Genomic DNA, 17,806 nt, shown 5'->3' with positions numbered 1-17,806 from the left:
AAATGATGTCTTTTATCATACAGTAGTGTGATTCTAGCAAGAGCCTAAATATGGCTGTCCAGAAACTTTTACTTCCATAGATACAATATGCAGAATAGGCTTCTTAAGTGCCAGTACCTTTAATTGCCCTGACAGTGATAATTTGGCAATAAGAGCTTCAGTGTCACTGACAGTGAATGAAATTTGGGAAGCAGTGTTGGGACAGGTACACACAGCAGTAAATGGTGGATGAAAGACCAGATATGACCCAGCAGTGTGAAATCCCAGAAATCCAACCCTATCCCAGGCTGCATCCAGAGCACTGTGGGCAGCAGGGTGAGGGAGGGAGTTCTGCCCCTCTGCTCTGCTCTGGTGAGATCCCACCTGGAGCACTGCATCCAGCTCTGGTTCCCCTGCACAAGAAGGACATGGAGCTGTTGGAGTGAGTCCAGAGGCCACTAAGTTTATCTGAGGGATGGAGCTCCTCCTCTATGAGGAAGGGCTGAGACAGCTGGGGTTGTTCAGCCTGGAGAAGAGGAGGCTCCAGGGTGACATAGCTGCAGCCTTCCTACAGCTGAAGGGAGCTACAAGAGAGACAGAGAAGAACTGGTTACATGGGCAGGTAGTAGCAGGACAACGGGGGAATGGCTTTAAACTGACAGGAGGTTTAGATTGGATATCGGGAAGAAATTCTTACCTGTGAGGGTGACGAGGCACTGGCACAGGTTGCCCAGAGAAGCTGTGGATGCCCCATTCTTTCAAGTGTTCAAGGCCAGGCTGGATGGGGCCCTGAGCAACCTGGTCTAGTGGAAGGTGTCCCTACACCTGGTAGGGGGATGGAAACTGGGTGATCTTTAAGGTCCCTCCCAAACCAAATCGTTCTATCATTCTATCATTTTTTTTTTTTTTAGCCAACCTGACTTCTCAAATCCTGCGAAGTGCTGCGCTCGTATTCACTTCTCAGTGCAAGTTCATTAGCATAGCAAAGGACAAACGGCAGCTGTCCCGGAAAATACCAAGGTATCGCCTGCCCCTTCGACACCGATTTCACGGTCCCTTCAGCAATCGGGATCCTGGAGCTCCATCTACCGGCGCCGCGGGACCGGCCGTGGAGGAGGCGACAGCCGGGAAGAGAAGACCCTGCCCGGGACACGCTCGGGATGAGGAGACCCTGCCCCCGGGCATTGCAAGGTTAACGGGAACCTCCCTGGGAGCTGCTGCTGCAGGGCCAGATCATCCCCTACGGAGCGACAGCACCGCCTGGTCCCGATGTTCATCCCACTCCCAGCTGGAGTGTCCGAGGATCATTCTACGGTAGAAGGTCTCAAGTTCCTTCAAATGAGCTCAGATGGCATCGAGATTCCACAGTGACGTCCAGGTGCTATGGTACATGAGGATATTTCAAAAAGCATGAGGAGCTTACCTTTAGGGAACTCGGTTGCACCCAGGTCGGCAAATTCTTGTAGGTGACCCTATTTTAAAATATCCTAACTCTAGTGTCTCAAAAATGGTTATCAACAAGTGGTAAAACCCCACAAGCAGACAGGTTCTTGTAGTCCATTTTTTTCTTTTTTCCTTCTCAGATCAGTTCTTTTGTCTTTTTTTGCTATATAAATGTATCGGTTCCAGAGTCAGTGCATCAGCCCTATCACAGTGGAAATTGGCCTCTCACACCCCTCCTCCACTGAGGTGCTCACTCATTTACCCCAGGTGAGAATCTGGTCAAATAATCACAGAACATCCAGGCCATAAGGGGAAGGCTCATTTGTGAATCTTCTCAATATTTACAGCTATTTACAAAGCACTTTTTACGGCCAAAAGTTTTGATGACATTGCTCATATTTTTAAGAAATAGTATGTGGGGGGTTTTGTTGTTAATATCTATTTATATGGCCACAGTTTTATTAGAAATGTGCCTGTTCTGTTTTTTCCATAGTTGGTGCATAAGGGTTAGAGAGACTTGTGAAAAACTGTTGTTTTGACACTCTCCATCTACAAATTAAACTCCTTTGACAAATACTTTCAGCTTGCTTTTATCATAAATTTGAATTTAAGCACTACCTTTTTCTAGAAAGAAAATAAAGGGGGAAATTAACTTCCCTCTTTCCCCATAACACCAGATTGAGAGAGAGCTATCAAGAGATATGTAAGTGCTAACTGTTTTCTACTGGGTACTTAAGGGAAACAGATGGGTGTAATTACGGTTTTATGGAGGTCTTGCCTAAAATGCTTACAATCAGCTGCCACATTGCAGTTTGATTCTCGGTTATAAATACATATATTAATCTTTGTAAAGGTCTGTACAGATTTTAAGCTAAGGGGGAACATGCAGCCTCGTAGCTACCTCCCAGGGAAGGAAACCATATCAAAACCAGAAGGTGCAATGATACTGGACCCCAGAGGACTCGGAGGAGGCAAATTCTCCTTGCTCAAAACGACTCAAATCGTGCTGAAAGCAGCAGAGGGAGCCAGCTGCCTTGCTTTGGAGGAACCAGCGCTTCTGATGCCCTGCAGGCAACCCAGCACCTACCCTCCACCTGCTTTACCCCAGGGCAGTGAATCTCCCGTTCCCAGAGGCTGTGTCATTGTCCAGGAAATATCGGGAAAAGCTGAGCTTTGCTGCATCATTAAAGTTTACCGACCCATTCAGGCTGTACCACCATCCCTGGCAGTGAGCAGCACCTAAATGCTTTCCAGGAACCTGAAAGAACACCCGTTTGGTTGCAAAACTAACTGAGAGAGAAATAAAAACCTTCTCTTTATCTCCCACGCCTTTACATCTGTGTAAGCATTTTATCTTTTCATACGAGCTGCAGAAACACTTCGGCTCAAATCAGTGAGGAAAGTTATACACAGAGCTTAACTTCTCTGACAAAACCAGCAACAACACTGCCGTGCCAGTACCCCAGCCCAGTATCGCCCTTGCTGTTTACTCACCTTCAATTCCATTGAAAGAATTTTCATTTTCTTCCCATATGATGAGACAGTGTAAAACAAAGGAGAAAACAGCTAATACTGTCACATGCATTTTAAAATCTCACCCTCAGTTTTATCAGGTAAAATAATAACACAAAACTCCGTTTAATTTTTGGTTCTTTAGCTCCAGAACAGTTTTGTTGGTTTTTTTTTCTCCCCACTGGAACTACAAGAAAACATCCACAAGGCTAAAAGACACAAGTCCTTCTACTCTCGTCTCAAAAAGCCTCTTCCTCTTTGTTTCTCACACTTCATAATGTTAGGGCTCAATTTATCTTTGAGTGACCCCAGTTAAATCAATCGGTCTCCAATGCATTTGCACAGGTACTCAGGAGGAAACAATTTGATTAGCTAATCATTTAATTACAAACTGCTGAATTAATAATGCAAGAGAACTTGACTCAAAATGAGCAGGGCGTTATAGTACTGACATCTGGGAGGAGGTGGGGCAACCAATGTAATTTTATTTGTAAAGTGTGCATTATTTGGAAGCAGTAAAAGCCAATAAACACAGAATCAGGCTAATTCTGCAGGTATCTTCTCACGAGTGGAATAAAAGGTTGAGTTCTGTGGCTATAAATATACTCATATATTTACAGTATGACCTAATTAGGACCAGTGAAAGGAGGGAAATTGCATATTCTTGTTCCATTAAATATTCTTTTAAAATATAAGTCATCTAGATAGCAGACGAAGGGTGTGCTGGAGCAACACTTTTCCCAGCTCAGGGGCTGAATGTCTCCAGGGTATTCCCACCTCTCCAGCACGTGTCCACCGCAGGCTGTCTCTCCCTGCCCCCAGGGATTCCCAGCCCCATGGCACCGGGCTCAGGCTGGTCTGATGCAACACAGCACGCTGGGAAGAGCTTTGAACGTGATGCAAGAACTACGAACACGCAGTGAGACTGTCGCCTCAAAAGGCCATTGCTGTGAACTCCTTGTCCGGCAGGCTGACTCCAGTTAAAAGTGCAGAGATTTTTGTGATATTTCAAAGATCAAAAATAAAGATTAAGACTTTCTGCTTTCTTGAATGGTATGGGATATTACTTCTGGGGAGCCTTTCTGCGGTTCACTCCCTGGAGAAAATCCGTGCTGTTTGTTACAACCCTGAGATAACCCCACTCAGCCAGAGGTTATGGCTGTAGCACCTGCGTTGCCCAGGCCACTGCCGCTGCTCCCGAGGTGTAAGGCAGTGGTGAGTTTGCAGCAGAGGACTGAGCATTGCCCCATTCCCCCTCACTGAACAGAACTGCCCTGTAGGTAAGACAAGCTCTGTGTGATTGCTGACACTGCTCCAGGAGGTGCTAAGCTCGAGCATCATTTGCATCATGCTGTCAGAGCCAAATCCCCACTTCCATAATGAAAGGTTTCAGTATCCCAAACCTGAGATGTCTCACAATGCTTCCATTTAACCCCGCGCCATGGTAATCCTGCAACCAAGTCTGAGGGCTGTATTCAATTCCCATCTCTGCTGCTCGTTCATTCCATTAGCTTGTCATGCTGTTTTCCACAGTTATAAATGGGAAATATTTATAAGTACATCACAAACATGGATGAGAGCCAGTTAACCAATGTTTCTAAAGCCCTCAGAGGCCACAGGAAAAACGAAACAGAGGGGTGTCCAGTGTTTGCTTAAAGCACTGAATTCTTTAATGTTATTTTTCACAAGCCAAAGCCCACCTGTAAATGTTAATATACTGCACTGAAGATGCCTGAGGTATTCACAATTATGTGTAAGATACAGGACAGAGTTTGGGTAGGATTTAAAGATTAATTTTGAGTTGATTTTCACTTTATCTAAGCTCTATATTGTTCCTTTATTTATACCATAGAATAAAATATCCTATAAGGTTTTGGTTTAATTTCTGTGATATACAGAACACTTGCACAAGTCTGCTGGTTCTGTGGTGCTCATCCCATTCTATTAATATTTTCAGCATTAGAAATTAAGGGTGTTTTCCATTTGCTGTCCTGCTACAGGAGAGAACTGCTTAGCTTGGCCCAGTGGGCTGTAAATTCAGAAGAGTTTCACTGTGCACCACAGGCTACACAGTGTGGCATAGACATATGCATAAACTATTTCCTTGACTGAAATCTAGGTCTGCTTTAATGCTGTTGCAAGAAACATTAAAAGTGTAGTAAATAGCAAAAATGCAATTACTTACAGAATGAACACTTATTTATAAATTACCCTACATTCCAGGAATAACAACATAAAATATCCTGGCACAACAAAGTTTATCTGTTTTACTGTCATTGTCTGAAGATATCACAATTCTGATGCTTTTTAATGATCTCTAAACACTGACATTTGCTGGGCCCAGTACAAAACCAGATTAAGCTCTGTGAGTTTCTTTGAGCATAGTTCAACATCTGAAGCCCTGTTAGGGTGCTGTGTTTGTTCACTCAGCCAGGAGAAATGCTCATCCTGCTGCAGGTAGTCAGCACAAGACTTGGCAACCAGCTGATTCTGCAATGTGCAAATCTCACCATTTTAAAGGTACAATCCAAACATTAGCTCTGATTTGAAAATTTACAGGGAGTCTGTCACAAACTACACCCTAAACGGGAAGAAGTTATCTGAAAATTATCTTTCAAGAACTTCTTTTCAGACACTTGGAATGAAAAGGGAGCAACTGGACAATTTGACAAAAAATTTGAACATTGCAAATTCCCATCTCCACAATAGTATTCCCACCACAGCAAACACTTTTCCCAACAAACCCATCCAAATATTGTGTTCCTGCTGTTACATTTCCTAATATAAACTTCTATGGAAGTCTCCTTAGTCTAAATCCTACTAGTCTACTAAATGCTCTCATGAAAACACACATAACTACACATCAAAATGTACTTTCACATATGTTTACTAATGGACAAGAACATTTCTCAAAAAATAACCACTCTACCTTTTACTTCTTGCTCCTGGTCTACAAATACAGCTTCAAAAGTTATGCATCCTCCTCAGCCTATGACTACTGCCTATCTTTATTTCCCATAGATTATCTCATTTGATATCTAAATAAAATCAGAGAAGCTCAGCTGGTATTTAGCTTTTTTGTCTATAATCCAGTTAATTGTCTACATTTAACACTTGAAGGAATTGCATGTCCAGAAATTTTTCTAAATTTTCCCATTTATACAATAAAAAGTTACCTCTATCTATAAATCATCTCCCAATTATGTCTGAAGAGCAGCACAGCTTTAACCCTGAGAGAAGGATTCCTTACTCCTCAAGCCAATAGGCCCCCAGGTCAGAAAGTTGATGCTGCTAGTTTTATTTTTCCCATAAACCAAATAGAGAGGAACCAATAATAATAATGTTGAAACATTTGCAGTGTCTGCTTGACTTCTTGCCAATAGAGGATTTTTGTTCTATTTTTTGGTAAATTATTCCAATTTCTGACATTTTCAGTTTTAGAATATCTCTTCTGGTTCCTCCAGATTAATACATTACAATATGGTTTTCCTCTCACTAATAAGTAGCATGTTCCTTGGCACTTTATGCGTACAGACATTTAAACTAAAAACGTTTTTTGCTACTTGTTCATGTCATGTTTGTTTCCCAATAACTTAGAGCAACTGAAAAACAAAAAGGCAAAGTATCTAGTTGGTATTGAAAATATTAGCACAAGTAGCAAGCTGTCTCCTGTGTTAGCATAGCTGCTTTCATAACTGCTCAGTTTTGCTATCAGAAGTTACGAGCAACTTAGCTAATGATTGTTAAATGGTATTATACGATCCATATGTGAATTGAAAGCAGAGGTACTGAGAGCAAAGATTTCAGATTGATGTGCAAGAAGACATTTCACGTGTTTTATTGTTCAGCAGTGCACATTACACACAAACATGCAGTCATTGGTTAATCTGTATGGTTAGACACCTGTTTGTATTAACTGTGATGCCATTCTCCTGTCATGACACTGGAACAAGCAGGTCTTTGAAATTGTTGGGAGGGGGGAATGAAAGCCAAATCTGTAGCTGCCATTTCTTCTTTGACAGACCTATTATCAAAGTGCAATTAATCTCTTTTCCAACTAAACACAGAAAGGATTTTCCCTTTCTACATGTAACCCATTACATGCAGGAAAAATACATTGCTCTTATAACCTGCACTCTGTTGAGAATTGCTGACCACAGATTCACGTTTGAAAGCATATGAAGTCATACACAGGACTTCAGGTTTTGCTCTGCTTACCAACATGACTTGAGCTTTATAAGGGTTTTTTTTGAATAGTTACTAGTCAGAGTATTAATCAGAATCTAAGTTAGCCTTAAGAGTGCTCAGGTCATTCAGTCCTGCCAGCACACACCCCCCAAAAGGTGTTTTATTTACGACAACGAATTGGAAAACTTCTGTTTTTAATAAAGGCATAATATACCCTGGATAAATTTTATTTCAACAGGTGTTCTCCAAAATTAATAGTACTGCTAATAACCTTACAGCCTTTAAGAAACAGAAAGAGGCTCTTGTTGACTCTGCTCTTCCAGGAAAAGAGGAAGCCATCAATAATCTCTCACATTTCTACCACTGCCCCTAGATGAAATCTAGGGAGCATATAATTTTTGCACTATTAATCATAAAAGATAGGTCTTTGGTGGAGGAACTGAGAAAAAGTGATACCTGTAGCACAGATAAGGGTGATTAATTCAGTGACAAACCGGCACTCATTGCCCTGTGCCAAGACTCTTACTGTTTTGAGAAATTTGATAGAAAGAAAACACATATGAATTCACATTTAGAAAATGTACATTTTCTGTCCCCTCATCTCACAGTTTGCCAGTCGGTTTCTAATATCCAGATTTTCATTTCTTCAAAGGAAAGAAAAGATGAGCTCACTACCAAGTTAAGGGCAAACAGTAAGTCACACAGATAGCAGAATATAACATTCATGTCTTATTATTTCATATATAAACCTTTACTTTAAAGTGTTATCTAAAATAACATACATGGTTACCAGACAAAATAGCCTATATAAACTATGCTGAAAATATCATCTTTATTTACAGGAACCTAACTAAAATGAACTTTAATTGTGTTTGAGGTCTGCAACAACCTCCCCTCCCAGAGCTGGACCCCAGCCCAGATTATTCTGCTGGGCAGAGCTCTAAGGAGGAAGATGTCCCTCACATACATGAAGAAAGCCCTGGCCATGCAAAGATGTGGCTCACCTGCTGCTGGAAGGGGTGGGAAGCAGCTTGCAAACTATCACTCTGCTCAGGTGTGATGTCCTGTTACCCATCCCACCCTTCAGACTTTACAGTGACATGCAACCTTTGTTCAAGGGAACTCTAAACCTGCTGTTGGTGGTGTTCTGCCCACACATTGTGAAATTCAGCAAAAAAAAAAAAGAAAAAAAAGGCTTAGACGGCCTTTCTTTCTGTTTGACCTTCTACATATATATGCATCATCATCATCATCTTCTAGTACTGCTGGTAATCACAACTACAGGTAATAAGCAAAGAGAAAATCAGAAATAAATGACGTTATTTTATAGGCACTTCTATAACCATGTAATTCACTGCATAGTTAATTTAGTGAATTCCAATATCTGCTTCATAGAAAAACAACTGCCTTGGGTTGTATAAAAATGCTGCCTTTGAGAGCTACAAAATCCCACACTGCTTTACCAAGCATGAATTAGATTCCAGAAGAATCATGCCTTGAAAACAGAGCACCCAGTATGCACTGAGATACAGCTCTCACAGAGCCCTTGTATTAGCACTATTAGCACTTGTTCTTTCATGATTTAATGAAAATGCTGTGCTTCAAAAGAAACAGCTAATCAGATAATCACATTATACTGTATCTCACAGGCTTTGAGCAGCCAAGCTCCCAGAAAAATCATTGAATAAGACAACAGGATTACAGCCTTAATGGCTACACATTGTATTTGTCACAAAGCATGGCCAACATTCACATTGAGATTGCCAGATTATTACATGGTTACCTGTGCTCTATAAAATAGAGATGTCACATTCAACAGATTATGAAACAGTACTGCAGTATGAGATATTATTATTTATCATTACCTATGACCAAGACATTAGTACTTCAGTGTAAACACTGCAAGACATATACGTGGTTTAACAGGTGGAATATTGACAGATTTAAACATTTTGGATCTGTTGTCTATCCACAAGATCTGGAAATAAGGCATATGGTCAGCAGAATAGGAGAGTTTAAATAAACAGCCCAAGTGCTTTGCTTTCCTCCCACACACCTTAACTCTGCCAGTCATGCTGCTGGATTCCTCAAATCTCATATCTTGAGGAGGTCATACCTGAGGAAGGCTGTTAGCTGGCTGAAACATCATCCTTTTAGTTTTTTCGCTTTCCTGTGTACAAAGGAAACAAACAATGAATAGCTAAAGGGCTTAGTCTTTTTACAAACCTTGACAGAGCTTTCTGCTAGGAAGATAACTGTGCAGCCTGAGAGGCTTCATTTGCTCCTGCTCGCACACTTATACACATCTGACACTTTATTCCACTCAAGGGACCTTGACATAAAATTGTAGAACTGATCACACATCCGAGATAGAAGCTTGACAGTTTTTTCCTAGACAGTCCTGCCAAAACTTCCCATCAGTAGCTGTGAACAGTTAGCAGGGTGGCCACTTAGCAACCAAATGCTTTTGCTTTTGCAATCTTACAGCGTGGCGCCGTTTCCTTTTGGGCTGAACGCACTCCTGCCCGTACGACGGCCACTGGAAATCCTGGCATGGCACCTGGCTGTTCTGGCTTTCCACATCTTCAGAATCAGAGTCATCTTGTTGCATTGAAGGGAAATGCCTGTCTGGATAAATCTCTTTCAGTTTGTCCTCAAAGAACTCATCCAGGCATCGTCCAGCCTCAGCAACCTCGGAATCTGGCTGTAAGGGAATGAATAACCATTCAGTCCTACCACAGGCAGAAATCATCAAGGATCAAACCCAAATAACTACCCCACCCCAACATTGGCTCTGTCTGCTACATCTCCATTAGTCTCTGCACACTTTCTACAGCCCATTAGTCCCTCTGCATTTCCAGTGTAAGTAAAAACCAGATGCTGCTACTAAGGAACACATTTGTGCATCTCTAAGAAAAAGAGATGTGCGGTGAACTAGAAAGAACAGCAGTCATCACTGCTTAGGAATTTCTATGCATTTGATTTTCCCTAGGTATTTTGCTGGCTGTGACTGGCCTCTCCCAGCAAACTCAACAACATTCCACGGAGTTGTCTGCGAAGATGTCCCTCTTTAATTTTAGATCCATATGTATCTCAAGTTCTCAGATACACATATAACTTCATAAAACTTCGTTCCTGTCATTAAAAAAAAAAAACCCTAACATCATTTCCAAAGAACAAAACTGATTAACACTTCTGTTTATCCCAAACCTATATCTGATTTCCATAGAACCAGTAGTTGCACCAGAGGGACAGCCAGTGAAGGAGCCACCCCCTGCTGTGTACCCCCCACCCATGCATATTAGAAACATACATAATTGAACTTTGCACAGTTCCAAAACATGAGACGCACGTCAGTCACAAGTTCCTCAGGTGCAGAATAGTGGGACTTGTCCTTTTTTTGCAGCTTCTTTCGTATGGTGGACAAATCCATTGGCCTTTTGATGATCTGATAATAATGCCGAGCCTACAATAAGAATAAAACACAGGTATGCGACATTTTTAATTAAAACACTTCCACTCCAGCGATGACTATGCAAGTTTGGACAAAAGTCATTGCAGAGGAGTCCTTGCATCAGGGCAGAGAGCTCTAATCTTTTAGTTCCTATACTTGCACATCTTCCTGGGTGCTTTTTTGTTTGATTAAAACATATTTGCTTGCAAGATTGATATTGAAAATAGCCCGCTTCAGTGACAACTCTGCTGATTGCACTTTGTAAAGTTTATCCCCAGATAACCATAACCCCAATTTAACCATGATCAATAATATATGTAACATTGATAATTAGCTGACATTTTCCCTAAGCAATTACAAAATTACAAGCAATTACAAAAAGAATGTGCTGCGATACTTTCAGCTGATAACGTGGGAAGTAGTCTGTCAAGAGTGACTCAAAATATGGTACTGTGCACTCTTTTAAAAGTTCAACAAAAGTCTTTTTCAATGGGCATCAGCCACCAGGATATCCCATTCCTTAAATCTTTCTGGGTCCAAGCCTACATGTTAGGTAATCTGTTCCGTAAGTTCATTGCAAGCTTTATTAGGTGGAACGGGGTTTATATCATTATTTGGACTACTCCTTCACATAAAACCTTTATTTTTCCCCCCTTCAACTAGTAGCACGTATTCTATTGTTACAATAGTGTGAGTCTCCATCTCCCTTAAGGCAGACAGTTAAATACTGCAAATGCTGAGTACATGGGTGAAGCAGAAATCTCTACATCTTCCCCTGCATGCAGTCACATTCACCCTCTTTGTGCACAGCACAAGAAAAGATGGGGTTCGGGGTTGCTTCCAGAGCAGACCTCTCTTATGACAGTATAAAAATCTCCATGTATGTGGCAAATCAACTTTTTTAATCACTGGAACCCCTCATACACCTTTACCATTCTACCAGCATCTTAAATTGGGCCCCAAAAGTGCCCTGAAAATTGGTCAGCATTTACCTGCCTTGGGCCTCACACCTTCAAGGCACTTGCAAGAGGCAAACACCCACCCATCCCTAGGAAGCAATACTGTTCAGAATAAAACCTCATGAATACCTTTCAAGAAGACAAAGGAGAAACTTGTGAGGTTCTCTGGATTCCCTCTGATCCGTGCACATGCAGTACTTACCAGGGGACTGACGGGTTCATGGAATGGGAGGCTCATACTGCTGCAGAACAGGGAAAGCACCAGCTTTTCACACTTCTGTGGAAGCCAGAATCAAAATACATTTTAATCCAAAACAAGTGAATTTACTTTTTCCCTTAGCTAAAAGAGAATTCTCAGGTAGAGTGTTCATTTCTGATGCAAAATTGCACACTTCACTCTAACCTGGGGGACATTTTGCCTCATAGCATTGTCATACCTTGGAAAATAAGCATAGTCAAGAAATGAAAGAAAAGAAACATTTTCCTGGAAATTCTTGGGAATTAATCACTATCATTATTTACCTTCTGCACTCCAAATCTATTCCTTGGCTCTCAACTAAGAGAGCAGCAGCAACAGTATGGAAAGAGGTAAATGGGCAATGTTTCCCACTGCTCATATCCATTCATGCAAACAGATGTAAGTCAGTAGTACTGTATGAAAAAGTTCCTTTTAATCACCATTAACTTGTAAAACACTCGTTCTTGTCTTTGGCTCTTTCAATAAAAATGCACTACAAAAATATTATAAGCCATATTTTCTCACAAACAAAGGAATTTTTCATCAACTCAATTTTTTAAATAGGACTTCACTATTCAAGACATAACTCCCAAAAATTTTTGTCCAGTTGTACCAAATCCAGTGGAAACAGGGCCAGCTCAGCATCTGCACTCAGTTCTGTGGACTCCTCCTCTCTGTCCAGTTGTCACCAATATACACAGGACATCTATTCTGAATTTGTGCCTTTCAAATACCAGGAGGACTTTGAGAAAAGACACTATTTTCATGGAAGATTTGGTAGAGGAAATTGATAATAGGTGTGTATATTGATAAGTTTTCATCTAGGCTGAGTTAACAGCCCAAATGTCATCTTCAAAGGAACTAATGGGACGTATGAACACTGTATGATTATTTCAGTCCAACTGAAATTCAAAAAATGCTTTCATCACAAAAATGTCACAGCATTGGCCCAAGTCTGAGAAGATGCCAAGTTTTAAAAGAAAAAGGTTCAGTGTCAAAAAGCCAGGCAAAAATGACTCAGGGAAGCTCTACTGTTGAGTGTGTCTTCCCTGTTCAAAGGAGAAAAGATTTCCACACCCACCTGCTTCATCTTTCTATAACATGACTTTCATTTTTAAATTGAGCAGCAGTGTCTAAAAAGAAGAGAATGATATAACCAAATGGTAACAATGCTTTTGTTGTATTTACCGCTGTGTGTAACATTTGAGTAGCAGCCAAGTCAAAACCATCATCTCTCCCATGAAAAAGCAAAGCCTCACGCTGAGATCACGTGGCCTGCTCTAAATAGTGCAATGTATAGTGATTCCCACCTTCTGGTCACAGTCATCAAGGCCATACTGTGCATTGTAGCTGTGGCTGTAGCGTGTGTTTTCACAGTCATATTCCACCTCTGGCTTCACTGGATTGCGGCAAAGCGAGCACACCCATTCTCCCCTGCAAAACAAGAAACCAAAAAACTCCTGGGCAATTTTTTCCACAACCTTGTCCAACAGCAAATCTCAGAAATCACTATTTGGAAAGTCTCATCTTTAACTAGCATTACGATAGCAGGCAATCTGAAGCTCATTGTACTAGATATTCTTCATTGGATTTGAATCCAGTTAGAAGTATAATCATTTCAGATTCTCTTCACAGCTCTTTTTCTGTCACAAAGGAAAAGAAAATGACAAACTTGTATTTGAAATCATCTACCAGCAGTGTATGCAGCTGCACTGATTCAAGTGCTGCTTTGAAAAAAAATATTAAGGAAATAATTGGCAGCAATTGGTTCATAACACAAACCCAGACCCCTTTGATATTTGAGATATTTATTATCAACTGATATGATAATGGACATATTTCTCTAAGAAATCAACATTGTCAGAAAAGGTGTGATAATACACAGATCCCCTAACCAAACAGACATAATTCTGCAAGGGTATGTGTGTCCTTGCTAGCAGATGCATTTTCAGAAACTTCTTGAAGAATTTCGGGAAGGCAGTGATGCAACTTCTGCAACATCAGGGTCTGAATAACTATAGATGAAGATATATTAAAGAACTATGAATATAAAACTTTAGTTAAGGGAATTAATTTACTTCACTAGAGTTTAATTTTGTCTAGAAAGTTTACTCTAACAGGAAAACTTAGTTTTCACACTACTTTGAAACTAGAAGGTAATAATAACTCCACTACTAGAGAAAGGAATGAAAAGCCAAGAGCTGAAAAGTCCTGGTTTTTTGAACAGAAAGGACAAACCAGAATCTCCAGATTAATACCTTACAATATGTTTTTCTCAGCTGAGACAATTATTTGGGCTTGGCTCAAATGAAGCAGACTTTGGTTCCACTTAGTAATGATTTATATCAGAATTCAGAATTGTACACCACAGTAATGTACATTATTCAGCCTCACTTTTAGAGTTTGGTATGTGGACGTGTATTTCTGGCTCACTGCATACAATCCATCTGTGACAAGTTGCTAGAGAACATATCTTAGGAAAACCAATGACTTAAATATTTCCACAGAAGCCCTGATAATCCTACATCTCCCATAAAATTTCTAACAAACTGAACAGAAATTCACAGATTGCCCTTCCTTTTTGCTAGTCTCTGTTCTGCCAAGAAGAGCTGATGTCTACACTCCAGATGTTACTTGAGAGTTAGGATTTTATTTTTCTCCAGTGAGTCATATGAAAGTTTTTTAAGTTCAGGTCTGCCACCTCCTTTACTGTACTGGCCAGTTAACTGCAGAAAGGGCATGGTAGCTGGAAACAGCTACTTTTCATAATTCATCTGGTTCCTAGCATGTAAGATAAAAAAGCATCAAAAAAGGCAAGTGAGAGGTGCAGTCCTTGTACTTGTATAAGGCTAAACATCCATCCCTGAGGATATCTTCTGCCCCCAGGCAGTGAACAGGAACAGCACAATAGTGAAATGTCATCCATACTCACACTGGAAAGCTGAGCAGGGCTGGAACATGGCAGGAGAGATGGAAGACCTTGGGGCAGTGATCACAGCACAACAGCTCTCCTCCATTGAGACACACAGCACAGAAATCCTCGTTTTCAATTGGACTGACTTCCTGAGTAACTGGGGATTTTTTCATGCTGGAGATGCCATTGCTGAGCTTCTGATCAACAGACAAAGTATCTACAGGAGGAGATTGTGTCTGTCCTGCAGCCTGGGAGATGAGAAATCTTCTGTCCTCTGAGTTCTCTTCCTTGGACTTCTGTCCTTCAGCTGGACTATCTTTATTTATCTTGGAGAAAGAAAAATCTGGGATCACACAATCATCATGTTCATACATCAGCATAAAACATCATTGGATATCTGCAGATAGCCAAGTACTTATTGTACTTGGAAGACACAACTACCAACAATTTTCCAACAAGTACTTCCAAGTACTTCTCTGCAGTGAACTCTACTGGGGAGGGCACTGGGGTTCAGCAGGCCCACGGTCTTGGCATCTGCCACTGGCTGGCCAGGTCACCCTGGTCAGGTCATTTCCTCCACATACCACAGTGTAGTAGCACTGAGAGAGAGCTGTGCAGATTCTACACCACAGGTGATAGAAACAGGATATTCTACAATCTTACTTGCAAATTTTACTGTAAACAGCTCAAACCACCCACCCTAAAAAGCCCCAGTATAGGTCTTTTCCCCCCCAGCAATTCCTGTTTCCTTCTTTGGAAAGAAGTTCACACTCAAGACTCCACTGAAGCAAAAGAATAAAAGGCTTTTAAAAATCTATTACACTGTGATTTCTGGGATCCGTTCCTCTCACTAGAATATACATTCATGCCAGTTTTAAGCTATTTATCTTGTATTTATAACCAGACAGGTAAGCCAAGTTGTTTCTTGGAGTATGAAAACACTACAGACTTCTTGGAAACGGAAGATGCAGGGAGCTCCACAGCAAGCTGAAAGCTGTATTGTCTTCACCTCAACCCACCACAGAAGTACCCGAGGGTGAAACAAAACAACAGACTTGTTTAGTGGACAGTATTCCAGAAGCTGTGCCTAGAAACCAGCGGGATAAAGGAGAGAAGGCAGGTAAAACCTCAAGGCAATCCCACTCACCTTTATGGACATACTTGAGGACCGTGTCCCACATTCAATTACCAGGAGGAAATTGCCCTCCTGCTCATTGTCCTGTGGCTGGAGCTTAAACACTGGGAGCTCCCCCACTTCTGAGGCAGATATTTTCAGACGTTCCAGTCGCACATAGGGGATCTTCTGCTCCTTAGGGGCAGCTCTAGAGACAAAAGGACACATGATTAAATTCATCCGTATTCCACAAAATTCTCCTCCCTACTCAGTTTCATGCACCATCATTTCTGCTCCTTTTCCTTTGTAACTGTGACTCTGGTGGCCAAACACTGAAAATCTGGACATTTTTCCAGAAACCAATTCTTTAAGAAATGTGAATGCAATCGCTTTGAATTGATCATATGCGTAAATACATTACTAACTTCTGTGCTAAAGCTTTGCCCTGCTGCGTATACTCTGGTCTTAATTACTCCAACTGAAGTCATACTTGATATTTTTTGGTGTGGCTGGCTTCAACAGGAACATGGCACATCATCAGTTTTAGCATATTATCACAGCAGTGGCTGAAAACTAAATTTTATAAAATTGTTGACGTATTGTTAATCCTGTTCCCATTATATCTTTTAGCTTTCATTGGGGCTTAACATATTCTAATTGTTCAAGTGAGATAAGTTTGCAAATATTTATTCATTCTGGAAAATGACACAGAAATACATTAATTCACCACTTCTTTTTCATCGTTGTTTTCAAGTTTGAGACCACCTTATAACTTTCAGAAGTATTACCTATAAGGAATCTAGAATTCTTTTGAAGGTCTCCATCATCATTAAGTATGACAAATTTTCTAAATGCATGCATGAAATTTCACAGCCAGTGCTTTTGTACAAAAAAAAGACTCTGCTACCTGACATTCTGATTGCTTTTCATATCCATTTCAAAATGTTCCTTTTCACAGTTATTGGAATCTGGAACAGAAGATAAGAAAACGAATAAAATATTTATAATATCACAGGCAGATTAGGATAGAAAGTACTTCAATATTCATGTACTTCTGACTGGTGTTGAATATGGTATCATAAGTGAATTATGGAATCATTTCATCTATATGTATAGAAAATGTGTATGCTATTTTCTGTTCTGGTGCAGAGCCTTTGTCTTTCATTTTTACTTTTAACCACAGCTTCTGTTCTAAATCTGAGGAGCATTTACAAACTATTTTGTGGAAATGGCTTTATTCCCAGGGAATTATATATGTACACAGCCATATCACATTCATCCATATACATGGAGTGACGTAGGTAATCCTCTTTGCTGTACAGCCTTCGCTTGAGGAAAACAGACCTACTGAAGTCTGAACCCCCAAGGCTCAGGAAATCTCTGTGGTCTCCATCCAGCTCCATGCTAAGAAGCTTCTGGATAATTCCAGTTACTTGAAAACAGGAAGAAAATTGTGTCTCCCATCTGCCACCGCAGGACAAAAGTTACACTGTAATTCCTTTCTTTCCTCCAACCTCTGTAACATATAAACACATGAATTCAGAACTGTCTGCTATATAAGCATTTAGCTGCAGCTTTATGTAGCTCTAGCAGCATATAGCTGTAGTTTTTGACTGCCATTAAACACAAGTAATAACAGTTCTGGCGAGATAGGACAGGGTGGAGACAAATGTCCCAGTGGATGCCCTCATAAATACAAGTCCACTGAAAAATTTCATAATCTCACCTTCTCTTGTTCAGAATTAGTTTGACGTAGCCAATACTAAGAAACAAAGGTAATATCATGGTTATCTTGAGATAAGAGAGGGCCAGGAAAACATGCTTTTAAAAAGAAAACCTAGCTCAGGTCATGGCTTGAAAGCAATGTGCCACTAGGATACTCTGGTTTTTCCCACCACAGGAAACACAATAAAATCAAGACTAACAAGGAAAGGTGCATTTCACATCACACCTAAGGCATTATTCACTTGTGATTGTTGCTCAGGTGAAGGGTGGATTGCCCTGT

General features: G+C 40.7%; 2 protein-coding genes across 13 annotated transcripts in view; both read right to left on the bottom strand.

Moving 5' to 3' along the window:
- Positions 1–3,530, bottom strand: part of STK33 (serine/threonine kinase 33) — a 49,615-nt gene extending 46,085 nt beyond the window's left edge. For 6 of the 8 annotated variants that reach the window (XM_069015921.1, XM_069015919.1, XM_069015927.1 and 3 more), the window contains exon 1: positions 2,917–3,530. In XM_069015921.1, the coding sequence (XP_068872022.1) occupies positions 2,917–3,007 (91 nt within the window). In that variant the 5' untranslated portion in view covers positions 3,008–3,530. Of the gene's footprint in view, positions 1–363; positions 564–676; positions 743–2,916 lie in introns of those variants that run through there. The other 2 variants (XM_069015926.1, XM_069015925.1) reach the window with 2 other exon arrangements.
- Positions 3,531–6,756: 3,226 nt separating this feature from the next.
- The window catches only part of TRIM66 (tripartite motif containing 66), a 44,647-nt gene continuing 33,597 nt past the window's right edge, over positions 6,757–17,806 (bottom strand). For 3 of the 5 annotated variants that reach the window (XM_069016800.1, XM_069016796.1, XM_069016797.1), the window contains 8 exons: positions 16,709–16,769; positions 15,835–16,009; positions 14,706–15,013; positions 13,084–13,207; positions 11,738–11,812; positions 10,436–10,588; positions 9,608–9,826; positions 6,757–9,292 (listed from right to left, as the gene is read on the bottom strand). In XM_069016800.1, coding sequence (XP_068872901.1) covers positions 9,233–9,292; positions 9,608–9,826; positions 10,436–10,588; positions 11,738–11,812; positions 13,084–13,207; positions 14,706–15,013; positions 15,835–16,009; positions 16,709–16,769 — 1,175 coding nt within the window. In that variant the 3' untranslated portion in view covers positions 6,757–9,232. Of the gene's footprint in view, positions 9,293–9,607; positions 9,827–10,435; positions 10,589–11,737; positions 11,813–12,854; positions 12,907–13,083; positions 13,208–14,705; positions 15,014–15,834; positions 16,010–16,708; positions 16,770–17,806 lie in introns of those variants that run through there. The other 2 variants (XM_069016798.1, XM_069016801.1) reach the window with 2 other exon arrangements.

Source organism: Aphelocoma coerulescens, chromosome 5, assembly GCF_041296385.1.
Source record: "Aphelocoma coerulescens isolate FSJ_1873_10779 chromosome 5, UR_Acoe_1.0, whole genome shotgun sequence".
NCBI lineage: Eukaryota > Metazoa > Chordata > Aves > Passeriformes > Corvidae > Aphelocoma > Aphelocoma coerulescens.
This window is presented reverse-complemented; position numbering and strand designations above follow the sequence as displayed.